General features: G+C 38.7%; 1 protein-coding gene across 2 annotated transcripts in view; it reads right to left on the reverse strand.

Moving 5' to 3' along the window:
• LOC131105625 (potassium/sodium hyperpolarization-activated cyclic nucleotide-gated channel 1) overlaps positions 1 to 13,211 on the reverse strand; it is an 89,879-nt gene that overhangs the window by 24,381 nt on the left and 52,287 nt on the right. For both annotated transcript variants that reach the window (XM_058053979.1, XM_058053970.1), the window contains exons 3-4: positions 11,768 to 11,929; positions 2,426 to 2,644 (exon numbers count right to left, since the gene is read on the reverse strand). In XM_058053979.1, the coding sequence (XP_057909962.1) occupies positions 2,426 to 2,644; positions 11,768 to 11,929 (381 nt within the window). The remainder of the gene's footprint in view (positions 1 to 2,425; positions 2,645 to 11,767; positions 11,930 to 13,211) is intronic.

Raw genomic sequence — 13,211 nt, forward strand, 5'->3', positions numbered from 1 at the left:
GCAGTCTAAGGAAGGAAGTATATAACAGCACCTACATAGAGTACATGTGGAAACTTATGGATATGGCATTATTATGATTATGATGATGATGATGATGATGATTATTATTCACTAATTATTTTTAGTATTTTATTATTGTTATTATTAATAATATAAATAATAAATTATGTAATATTTATTATAATAACATTCTATTTATATATTATATTAAATTATTATTATTAATAAAATAATATTAAATAATAGAAAAAATAAAAAAAATAATAATAGTAGTAATAGTAGTAATAGTAATAATAATATAATTATTAATGATAATATAATATAATAGTATAATAATTATTATTAATTACTCATTATTATTATTATTATTTTGTATACATTCATTACTTTATTTTTTCCCTGATATTACTACTCTCATTTTATGATGATGATAATGATAATTATTTAACATAGTTTTTACATTGCATTCATGTGTAAGGACTATGAATGCATCATGCAAGTTATGGACATGTGTTGCGATTTTGACATGCGTTTTTATTAGAATTTGTATTACTTTTTACTATTTTAAGTGTAGAAAAATTATTAATTATCAGAATTGTTTACATTAGGGGTGCTGCGATCGATCGGCCACCGATCATATCGATATCTGCCGATACTGGCTTTAAAACGCAAATCTCTGCTTTTTTTTGTGTGATTGGACAGTTTGATATAATAGCCACGTTTTCATTCATTCTGATTAATGAATTTATTTGTATATTTATTTGTATTTATTTATTTATTTATTATTTGTATATTTTAATATTTTGAAATTTGACAATTCTTTTCACTATTTAAGAATGCATGGTGTAAACGTTAATATGCACATGCGTTTATTAAATGTGTAGGAATAGCAACTCAACACAAAACTACAGAAAAAGGAGAGTTGCAATATAAAATACACTGATTATCAGTACGGATTGCAATGTTTACACTTTATATACAGTTTGTATTATGTCAATGAAAGCTTGCATGATGCAAAGGTCAACAAGTGTATTTTTTTATTTATTTAATCGTAATCTAACACAAATCCATACATGACTATAATCCCTGGCGGTGTGTACGTTGAATTGTGTAGCCGCAGCGCTATGTTTAAGGGATGGAATTGTTGCGTGCGAGCACTAAGTCCTATCGTGTGTTCTGGGAATTGCAGAGGGGCCCTCAGCAGGAACACAGATGGCAGCTTGACTGAAATGCTGGATAATCACCGTCCATGCAAACAAAAAATAAAACAAATAGTCACAGGAGCTGAATTAAAAAGAGAAGAACATTTGTTTTTGTAGAAAACAATGGCTCCTCACTGAGTTGACCTAAGGTGATCTGCTTTGGTGGAATCCTCTTTACAAGTTTGGTCCAAGGGCCACGGAGAGAAGACCTCATTTATACATGTCTTACTCCCACCAGGCTGAGATTAATAATATTTTAGGAGCATCTCAGCTGTAATTAGCAATATTTTAGTATAACAAATGTGATTTGCGTGTTAAAGCGTTGAGGATTGAGGCAAAGTTACTTAATTGAATACTAAACAAGTTCTTGTTGCTTATTGGCTGTTTTCTGAGTTTGTGTGGTAATGTGAAGGCATTCATAGTATTTAGCAGTTGATTTGTTGTCATGTTAGGTTAATTGGCAACGCCCTCACCCGCGACCTGAGTGATGATAAGAGGCATAGAAAATGGATGGATGGACGCAATATGACAATTGACAAGAAAAAACGACACCAAAAAGAGCATTTTAGAGCTGCAAAATAACATAAGTAGGGATGTTCGATATTGGCTTTTCTTTGCCGATATTGACCAACTCTCAATATCTCATATCTCCATGATCGGCAAACAATCCGATACTGATATCAACCGATATCATATTTTAATGCTAATTTCGGGTCGATAATTATCTGATATTGAGCATACCTTGCCTCACAAATATATGTATGTATATATATATATATATATATATATATATACACATATATATATATATATATATATATATATATAATCTGCAGTGATTTTGAGCGTTTGTGAGGCAAGGTATGCTCAATATCAGATAATTATCGACACGATATTAGCATTAAAATATGATATCAGTTGATATCAGTATCAGTATATATATATATAAAATATATATAAAATATATATATATATTTTTTTTATTAAAATTTTTTGGTTTTTTTTTTAATGGTTTTTCCCATACATACAACATCCCATACATATATATATATATAGTATATTATATATATGTAATATATATATTATTTTTTATTATATATATATATATATATATATATATATTTTTTTTTTGGGGGGGGGGGGGTTATTGGTATTCCCATACATATTGTGGTTTGACAGATTATTATCATCATCTTCTATGGACACCAGCATCCCATCCCTACCTTCTCTTGGTACTGTCGGCGTGAAGAGTCCAGGGACTGGATCAGGGCGGTGGCGTGGCCCACAAACATGGCGTAGCACGTAGCGCCCACGATCATGCTCAGCATGGTGATCCACAGGTCAGACATGCTCACTGGCGCCCGGGCGCCATAGCCGATGCACAGCATGTGGCTCATGGCTTTGAAGAGGGCGTACGAGTACCGCTTGCCCCAGGAAACATTCTGCATTGGATGGAGAGATAGAGAACGGGTGGAGAGGAAGTTACTGCGAGGCAGAGAGGACAGAGAGGCTTCTCTTTGATGGATCACTGAACTTCTCCGCAGCATTGTGCCAAGGCGGTCTCCGTACGCATCATAGCCTAATGCCCTCGCTCACTGTCTGAACTTTTCCTTCAGCGTTCACTTCTTTTTCTTCTACCTGCTCTGATTCTTTTTCCATTTGCTGAGGGGTGAAGAACAGTTCAGCGCTGAAAAAAGTTGCATTATTTACACAAGTCTGAAGCATCTTTTCCCTTTAGTGAAGGAAGCAAAGATGGGATTGTGTTCTGTAATTGGATTCATTGGGAGAGACATGGCGGCGCTTCTGCTGCTGCGGTCTTGAACACATCGTGCGTCACATCAACTCGAGTGCGTACGCACTTTATATTGAAGATTTAGTCACAGGAGTCATTTCTCCTCCGAGAATTGAACCACACGATGGTCGCGGCCTGCCACGATGAACCGGGTGTGTGTCCGGCTGTGCTCAGGAGCGCTCGTCTCCTTTTTTTTTTTTTTTATGGCATTGTTGACTCTTGATTAATCAGACTAAAGCTGCGCAAACACCAGGGGAGACTACACGAGCAATGTGCTCCACGGGGAATGATAAGAGCCAAAGAAGGTGAACAGTAATTAGCATTCTTCAATGCTGCTTTTTTACGTAATATACTCAAACGTACTTTAACCGGATTGGATGGAATTGTTTTTCCAAAGACACCATGTGATCATGACAGACAGGCGATGGAGCTCACTTCTGCTTCCCTGTTTCCAGGATGTTAGTGTTTTAACTATAAAACTATACAATCAACAATAATTTACATTTATTATAATCCAAGCCCGAGTGCCCACAACGTCATAATTCTAAGTTGCTCTGCAGTTGACCATTATCTTCAAATTTGCGTCAAAATTCCTCTATTTTTTGCCAACTTGACCAAGAAGACTTGCTTGGGGAGATACTATATTTACACCTCATGTAGTTTGCTCATTCCTTGTCAAACCTATAGCAATTTAGTCATCTGGTTTAATTAATTTAGTGAGGAAACAGCAGGAGCCAAACACGAGTTATCAGTGAACTCACGACAAGCTTGTCAACCCATTAGAAATCGCCGAAAATCTGTCTGACTCACTGTTTCATCTTACATAGAAATAAAAAAATCATCACACAGCAACTTAACACTCAAAGGTAGATAGGAAATATACAATAAAAGCACCAATACAAGTTTCCCATCATGCATTTTGTGCCAGAATTGCGTTTCATTGGGCATGGTTCATCAGCTGCCTCTGTCGGACCTTGTAGCCTGGGTTATAGATTATCGTCCAGTGCATCTTAATTCATCTTAATCAAATTTAGTGGGTGCAAATTAAACACCAGTGCTGAAAATGACGGTAATTTGCAGGTACTCAAATAAGGTTGTTTATCTAGTAAATAAAAACCGAGTTTAACAAAGTTGGTGTTGTTTATTGACAGAAAAACACTCATTCATTATTCATTCATTCATTCATTTTCTACCGCTTTTTCCTCACGAGGGTCGCGGGGGGTGCTGGAGTCTATCCCAGCCGTCTTTGGGCGAGAGGCGGGGTACACCCCGGACTGGTTGCCAGCCAATCACAGGGCACAAACAACCATTCACACTCACATTCATACCTATGGACAATTTGGAGTCGCCAATTAACCTAGCATGTTTTTGGAATGTGGGAGGAAACCGGAGTACCACGGGGAGAACATGCAAACTCCACACAGAGATGGCCGAGGGTGGAATTGAACCCTGGTCTCCTAGCTGTGAGGTCTGGGCGCCAGTCTACTTATTCATTTTATCTTATTTTATTCTTCCACCCCTGCGTATATCCTTTGCCTTTGGAGAAGTCACAGCGGCACCCATCCTCCTCATTAACATGGAAGTTTTTACAAAAGTGAAACCTTCCCTGGAGCAAAGAGAAAGCACCTATGGAGGATTCATCTGTGGACGCCGTTACCCTACACGATGGTACAGTACCTTCCATCACAGGCAGATTTCACCACTTTCTAGTTTAACAACTGCGCATAGCGTGAGATTAAAAAAAAAAATGTTGATGTAGCATATTCTTATTCAGCAAGGGAATAACTCATGAAAGAAATCTCATTCCTTGTCTATTTCAATGACATGCTACCACGTCCCAACCAGAAGCCTGGGTATTGATCTTTGCAAGGATCCAGCTGCCTTGGCGCAGGTAATAACGTCCAGATGCCACGCTCTTCTATCCAGCTGGGATGTTTTTGCACCGCTAATAATCATCTGGCCGGGATGACTCATCACTTCTCATCTACATGCTGATTACTTCTTTCTGATGGAGCAACTTTAGTCTTTCTCCGCATCGTAAAGCAGAGACTCCGACTAAGACAAAGCCAGCTGACCGTGTCGCCGGAACAAATGACATTTGCGGTGTGATGACATGAGGTGTCCTTTTTCACACGTGTTAGCATCGTAGCATGCATGGCTGCGATGTTTGTGTTCAGCCATTTGCATGCATGGAAAAGCAAGGAACGGGGAGGGAAAAAGTCTTTTTTTTTTTTGCAAGATAAGCTAGTGTGAGTCACTGCACTTGGTGAGTTGTTAGTGTGCAGAAATATAGAAGAGCTGCGTCTGCAAGGCTCTAAGCCGAGGAAATGTGGTACAATGTAATTGCTTTGTCATACAATTGTGTTGTTTGCACTTTGGGTCACGTAGGCCAGGACGACTGGGAACTGGGAAACAAGCCAGTTGTTTTTTTTTAGCTACTTATGATATATTTAATATCAATTTGGAAGTTCATTCATTCATTTTCTACCGCTTATCCTCAAGAGGGCCGCGGCGGGGGGCTGGATCCTATCAAGCTGACTTCAAGCGAGAGGCGGGGTACACCCTGGACTGGTGGCCAGCCAATCACAGGGCTCATATAGACAAACAACCATTCACACTCACATTCATGCCTATGGATAATTTGGAGTCGCCAATTAACCTAGCATGTTTTTTTGGAGAAAATCCACACATGCACAGGGAGAACATGCAAACTCCACACATAGATGGCCGAGGGTGGGATTGAACTGGGGTCTCCTAGCTGTGAGGTCTAACCACTCGTCCACCGTGCAGCCCCTCAAATTGGAAGTCATTAATTCATTTTCTACCGCTTTTTCCTCACAAGGGTCGCGGTGGGTGCTGGATCCTATCCAAGCTGACTTCAGGCGAGAGGCGGGGTACACCCTGGACTGGTCACCAGCCAATCACAGGGCACATATAGACAAACAACCATTCACACTCACATTCATACCTATGGACAATTTGGAGTCGCCAATTAACCTAGCATGTGTTTTTGGAGAAAATCCACACATGCACAGGGGAGAACATGCAAACTCCACACATAGATGGCCAAGGGTGGGATTGAACGGGGGTCTCCTAGCTGTGAGGTCTAACCACTCGACTACTGTGCAGCCCCTCAAATTGGAAGTGACATTTAAAAATGCAGCACGAGAAAAGGGACTCAAAGGTTGTTAGCAAACAAAAGAACCGTTGTTATGATGCTTATTTTAAGATAATTGCAATCAATGAAGCTGAGATCAGCGACATATGATCAATCTACCAGTTATTGAAATTATTATTTTTTTGTTTGGATTAAAGTTTTTACAACATAAGGCGGAAAAAAAAGAGGTGCTCTGTTTATTTACTGAAGAGGGATTAAATTACAGTACAACAGAGGCCATTATTTGAGGAATTACTGGAGGCAGGAATGAATGGAAATACGCCATTATGGTAACGCTCCAATTTTAAGCAGCTTGGCATTACAGGAAAAGGAGGAGCAGCGTGCAGCAGCGATGGCAGGTTATTGGAACGCCGTGATAAATGCGTGGACTGCTGAAATCACTTTGTTGTTATGCAGGAAGTCATTTTGTCATTTTTCCGAAATGCGGGAGCTACACTTTTTATGCTGCGATGTGGATTGAAAAGGCTTCATGCCTTACGTGGGTTCTGTGTGATGCCAAAACAAATGATAATGTAGTTATTATTTTCACGGCAGTGTGCTGAACTAAGTGAGGTTCTTTGGGGTTGGATCCCTTTCATTTGTCTTTGATGACACGCAGGAGCTGCACGATGAGCCCAATCATCCATATTGATTTTGTTTCATCTGTCAAACGACTGATATTCTCCAGCGCTATGTTAAACAAATCATCAGGAAAAGTTCTCGGGTGGCGCCGCATCTCGTTATCACGTAACCCTCGGTCATTCGGGGGAGAGTGACTCACTACCGAATTAACACGTTTGCTTCCACACACATACAAAAAAAATAAAAATGTGGCTTCCGCCTGGAATACGGGGGCTTTTAACAAATGAGGTGAACGCAGCAAATGTATTCAAGCTGCTTTGCGAGTTGTTCTAATTAAACGCCGCATGCCGCCAAATAAGCAGCATAGTGAATATTCATCCTCCAGCAGCTCGGCCTTTGTTTAAAAGTAGAATGTTGACGTGCACTGGCACTGGCGGACTTCATGATCATGTTGAAAGGCTGGATCTCATCCCGAATCTTTGATCACCAAGTATTGATAGCTTTGCATGTATATGTTTTATAATAGTTTTATTGCTGCTGTAGGCATGTTCTCTTTGACTGTTTGGGCATTAGCACACACAGCATGCGCTTTAACTCTTCTAATTACTCAATCGTATAACTCGCTAAAATCCGGCAAGCTGTCCCATGCGTGGCTAAAACGGAAAGTGATGCACAATATTCATTTGCCAATTACATAATCAAATAATAAAAAAAAACAAGCTGTTCTTCCTGACCATGCACAGAAGGCAAAGCGGACTTTGAACTTGTGAGAACGGGTCTGCAGGCCGGCATGAGTTCCAGACAGGGAAGCTAACCGCCTCATATTAGCAGCCATGGATGCTCTACAGTGGGAATGACTTTGTGGTTTCTATTCTATTTTGCTGTGCTCTCACACGCCAATCTCGCAATGGTCTGATTAGCATAAACTCACTCGAACCAAGGAAGTGCCCCTCGTTGCCTGTCATCACAGGTACCCCCCCCCCCCCCACATATCAGGGCGCTGTTTTTGGTTGACACATCTGACATTTTGACAGCTCCGGTGGAAATAATCCCAGCGTTTCTGAGTCACTGCCTGGCATCATTATCAGTCAGAATGAATAAAACACCCCCAGAAAGAAACAACCTAAATGTGTTCTGAACCAGATAACTAGAACCGATGCCCTCGTATCATAGACTCTGGTATGACCTGTTCCTTTTTGGAGGGATCGGAAAGAAAACATTTGACTAAGCTCCAGTTCTCAGTTCCATTTGGTTGGGCTGGTGGATTGGCGATGGACACTTGAGTGATTTACATCGCATCACTGCCATCTCATGTGATTTAAAAAAAAATATTCTTTATTTAGAAACAGAAAAATAATTAATAAAATAATAAACTATTAAAAACTTTTAAAATTATTATAAACTATTAAAAATAAAAATAATAAACTATTAATAAAATAAAATAAAATATTCTTTATTTAGAAACAGAAAAATAATTAATAAAATAATAAACTATTAAAAACTTTTAAAATTATTATAAACTATTAAAAATAAAAATATAAACTATTAATAAAATAAAATAAAATATCCTTTATTTAGAAACAGAAAAATAATAAAATAAACTATTAAAAACTTTTAAAATTATTATAAATTATTAAAAATAAAAATAATAAACTATTAATAAAATAAAATAAAATAAAATATCCTTTATTTAGAAACAGAAAAATAATTAATAAAATAATAAACTATTAAAAACTTTTAAAATTATTATAAACTATTAAAAATAAAAATAATAAACTATTAATAAAATAAAATAAAATATACTTTATTTAGAAACAGAAAAATAATTAATAAAATAATAAACTATTAAAAACTTTTTAAATTATTATAAACTATTAAAAATAAAAATAATAAACTATTAATAAAATAAAAAAAATCTCACTTTTAATATTCTCAACCAAACAATACACAACGTAACCTACCTACTCCATCATGTGGGCTTATACAAATAAACGCATATGCTCAACATTCTCAACATGTCACGGTGTTTGGGCTGGACTACCCAGCATGCCTTGCGGGCACAAAGCATGTGCCTGCACGTTGGATAAAGTGCACCGTAACACAACTCACAACCATTAAAGCTACACACACCAAAATGGAAATTGTTGACTAATGCTATAATATGGAACGTTTCACAATGGAAACACTGGAAAAAACTAACTTTTGTCAAGTCGACAAAGGCATTTTATCAACCGTGTCAAACTATTTCCACACAAGAAAATTTACCCAGATGCACTCCTCGTCTTAGCAGCCTGGACTTGGCAGCAGAAGGATGTAGACCAAAGTCCTTTCACTGTAAAGTCATCCCAACAGCCCCGTGGCCCTCTCACCTGACACAGCAACATTATCTTGTCTGGTGATTAAGTAAATGCGGCCGCTTAGGACTAAGAAGCTACTCTAAGGCCATTAGTCAAGCAGATAACAGTCCTACTACCGTACCACTCGCTAGTATCTCCAGGCCTTGCTGGGCCGCACTATTAGAAGAGGAATCGGACTCGCTGGAGTGCAGACATGCACTGAAGACAAACTTTGATGTCAGATAGCGGTACGGTGGATTCCTCCTTATTAGACACTATCATACCGTATATAAGCAGCACAGAATAGCCCCCGTAGACGTTATTCACCCTTTGCTGAGGGTCTTTGATTGCAGCGATCTCGACGACATCTTTTGGTGTGAAAATTCAGTTTCACTAACACGCCCGGGCAGGAATTTTGCCATCCTTGCATCTGAGGTAAATGTAAATTCCTCATATAAGCATCACCCCCCCCAGCTTCCTGTGAGCGCTATATATAGGTGTGCTATCACACAGCTGCCGTCTCAACATGTCACCAGGCTCTTTCTGCTTGAAACTCCTCTTGTTTTAACTTCTCATGGAGACTTATTCACTATTAGTTCACATTGAAAACCTCCTGCGGTGGCGAAAGGACTTCATGCAAATGATGCCACACAGGGGGGGTGAAGCTAATTAGGCTTTTTAGATGATTCCATATTGATCCCAATGAGACTGTATGTGAGATGTATTCAGTACGAGCGGTGCAGGGCATATTTGGGCTGTTCATTAGTTTTTTGGTTTTTTTTTGCATGACTGCAGATGAGTTCATCATTGTTTAATAATCTGTGGCAAATGGTGGCGTTTCCACACTTTTGTGTACATAATCAGGGTGAACTGTGACAGTCGCTTGGGTGCAAAGAGATGAGTATTTGTGTGCATGAATAATGCACGGTGGAATTGGCGGAATCGGCATCACGTGGTTGCTACAAAAAGTAGAGACGTGATGCTGAGGAGAGCTGACGTCTGTTTGCATGTGGAAGCGCGCAAGTGTTTGTCACGGGGATGGGGGGGGGGGGGGGGGTGATGAGGAGGCAGGAGACGTCCTGAGGCGAGCGTTTACAATCTGCATCACCTAGGACGACTGTGCGTGCTTCCACACCATCACGTCACTCTGAGTGGATGATGGCGGTCTGTTGCTCAACGGCTGAGGAGGCGGGACCACCCTAACGTGTTGGACCACATGTTTCTCCTCAATGAACCGCAGCTCGGCGAGTGCCAGCAGCACTCGTGCAGCCCCCAGTTGATTTCTATAGTACCGTCCCGTGAAGAAATAAACTGTGACATCATCATCCTAATCATTCTAATGTATGTGTGTTTATCTCTACGGTAAGCTCCAATCGTTAGCGTGCCTGCCTAATTAGCTTACCGCCCCGCGATGGTAAGCAGCTCCGCTACACACACTAGCAGCGCACTGAGTTGCTTGTTGGTTTGAGTATAGATTATACTCATTGATGGTGACTAAACTGTTGTTGCATCACCCTGTGAAGACATATTGACTAACGGGCTTTAATATGCGGTGAGAGTTCATGTTATTTGACCTTGTTACTATTCAATATACGTACAAAGTGGGGTACGCCAAATTGTTAGAGAGCAGGGGTCTCAAACACGCGGCCCACAATTGAGGCCCCTGCCTTGATATGAAAGTTTAATGTTAGTGCGGCCCGCGCAAGTTTGATATGGATGCTGTATGGTATCATGTACCCAGAAAAAAATTATTACGTTTGATTAATGTTCATGTTAAAGGTTAAATAACTGTTAATAGTTATCCTCCCTATCTGTGTGGAAGTGGTAAGTTTTTGGCTATTTAAGTTTAAAGGAAATAACTTGAAGGCTACCGTTTAGGTCGCTAGCTCTCTAGTTTGCGAGTTAGCATGTGTCTCAAGACGTTGTAAATAAAAAAAATAGTATAAATGTGACTATAGTCGTGTTTTGTCATGTCAACAGGGCTCTAATAATGCTTTGTTAATTTTAATCTGAAAAAAATAATTTGTCTACCCACCAACTATATGTGGTTCCTTAAGTTTTTATTATTTGCCGTTTTATTATTATTATTATTATTATTATTATATTTATTTATTTATTACTGATTGATTGATTTTCTTTATTCTTGATTTGTTTATTTATTTTTCATCTTATTTTGTGTAGAAAAATAAAGATATTTGAGAACAGTGGAATGTTTTATCAGAGCTTTTCTCGTAGAAAATTGGAACCAAAGCGAAGTTTTTTTTATTTTTTTTGTTTTTAATCAATGTGGTTTTTTTTGTAAAACCTGATGCGGCCCAGTCTCACCCAGACCCGAGCTCCAGTGGCCCCCAAGTAAATTGAGTTTGAGACCCCTGTTATAGAGGGTCTGCGAATAAAACTGAAAACAGAATGACAAGTGAACCTGAACACCTCATGTGGTGGCACAGGACCGGAGAAGTTCTAGCACCATAAAAAACTGCAATATTCCCATACATACGTCATCGTTCCATAGTAATCCGCAATCTGTAGTATCTATAAAACGTTTGGACGTATTCGGTGTGAGGCCGGGGTAAAGCACCAAACGTGAAAATGTAGTGGAACATTAAAATCTGCCTCTTTCTCAACGTCAACACATAAACGGAAGCTAGCATCTCCCAAAACGAACAATGAAAAGAGTCAAGAAAAAGCTTATACTTACAACCATACCGTTTAAGGACACCCAGCAGTCAGGGGGGAAGTCTTGGAGGAGAGGCACCAGATACTGGAGACATCCATCCCAGTGACACAGAAGCAGCATCATGCCTATCAAGTTAAATATTCTTACCACAGCACTAGCCAGGTCATAGGTCATGTGGAAAATCTGTCGAGAGATAAAACGAGGAGTCGGTTAGATGGCAAAATCATGCATTGACATTTTAAGAATCACAAATACAGAAGAATAAAATATTCACAGATGCAGACAAAATGGACCCGTTTTGCCACCTGAGAATTCGGTCGCCGTTGGTGAGTTTGTGCTGCATTCGCAGATGTCGAGCTGTGCATAATTCAACATGGCCGCACTCCAAAACAAACTGGCTCGAAGAAACACACATGGAGGACCACTTACGGTACTGTCCAGAAGAAAGCTAGCCCACTATAGGCTGGGTTTCTTTAGCAATGCTATAATGAGCATTAGTGACAAGGCTAAATTCTAATAAAAAAAAAAAAAACAAAAATAGGGGAAAAAAGTTTTTGTCAAGGATGGTCGATAATATTGGGTCACCGATAATATTGTCCTGAAATCAGCATAATTCTTTTTTTTAGTTTTTACCGAAAATGAAAAACGATATTAAATAAACGCTGAAAAAATGAACATTGATTTTGACCAGGATGACACCACAGTTTGTTGACGTAGCTCCTCATGTTTTTTATATATACTGTATATTTATTGTTCAAAAAACACAATAAATCACATCTCGTCAGATAATAATCCTGATGACTACATTTTGAAATAGTCCCAAATTACGTTTGAACGTAACAATACGATGGCCGCAGGATCGCCAAGGTATAAAAAAAAAAGCGATGTGAGGTGGTTATATTTACGTACCCGAGTCTGTCATTAGCATAATTACTTCATTCCAGGTTAGCGATTCCATAATTCCTCCAAGTTAATTTCTTTAAAGGATGGTCGATAATATCGGGCCACCGATAATATCGTCCTGAAATCAGCATAAAAATATGATTTTTTACGGAAAATAAAAAACAATATTAAACAAACGTTGAATAAATGAACATTGATTTTAACCAGGATGACGTCACAGTTTGTTGACGTAGCTCCTCACGTTAGCCTCGCTTTGTTATGTTTTATATATACTGTATATTTATTGTTCAAAAAACACAATAAATCACATCTCATCAGATGCTAATCCCGATGACTACATTTTGAAATAGTACAATAACTGTCAGAAATGACGTTTAAACGTAACAATACGATGGCCGCAGGATCTCCAAGGCGGAACATTTACGAATAGAAATGTGAAGTGGTTATATTTACATACCCGAGTCTGTCATTAGCATAATTGCCCAATTACTTCATTCCAGGTTAGTGATTCCATAATTCCTCCAAGTTAATTTCTTTTAGTTAAAAATGAGTAGCGATAGTC

Source organism: Doryrhamphus excisus, chromosome 2, assembly GCF_030265055.1.
Source record: "Doryrhamphus excisus isolate RoL2022-K1 chromosome 2, RoL_Dexc_1.0, whole genome shotgun sequence".
In the NCBI taxonomy this organism is placed as follows: domain Eukaryota; kingdom Metazoa; phylum Chordata; class Actinopteri; order Syngnathiformes; family Syngnathidae; genus Doryrhamphus; species Doryrhamphus excisus.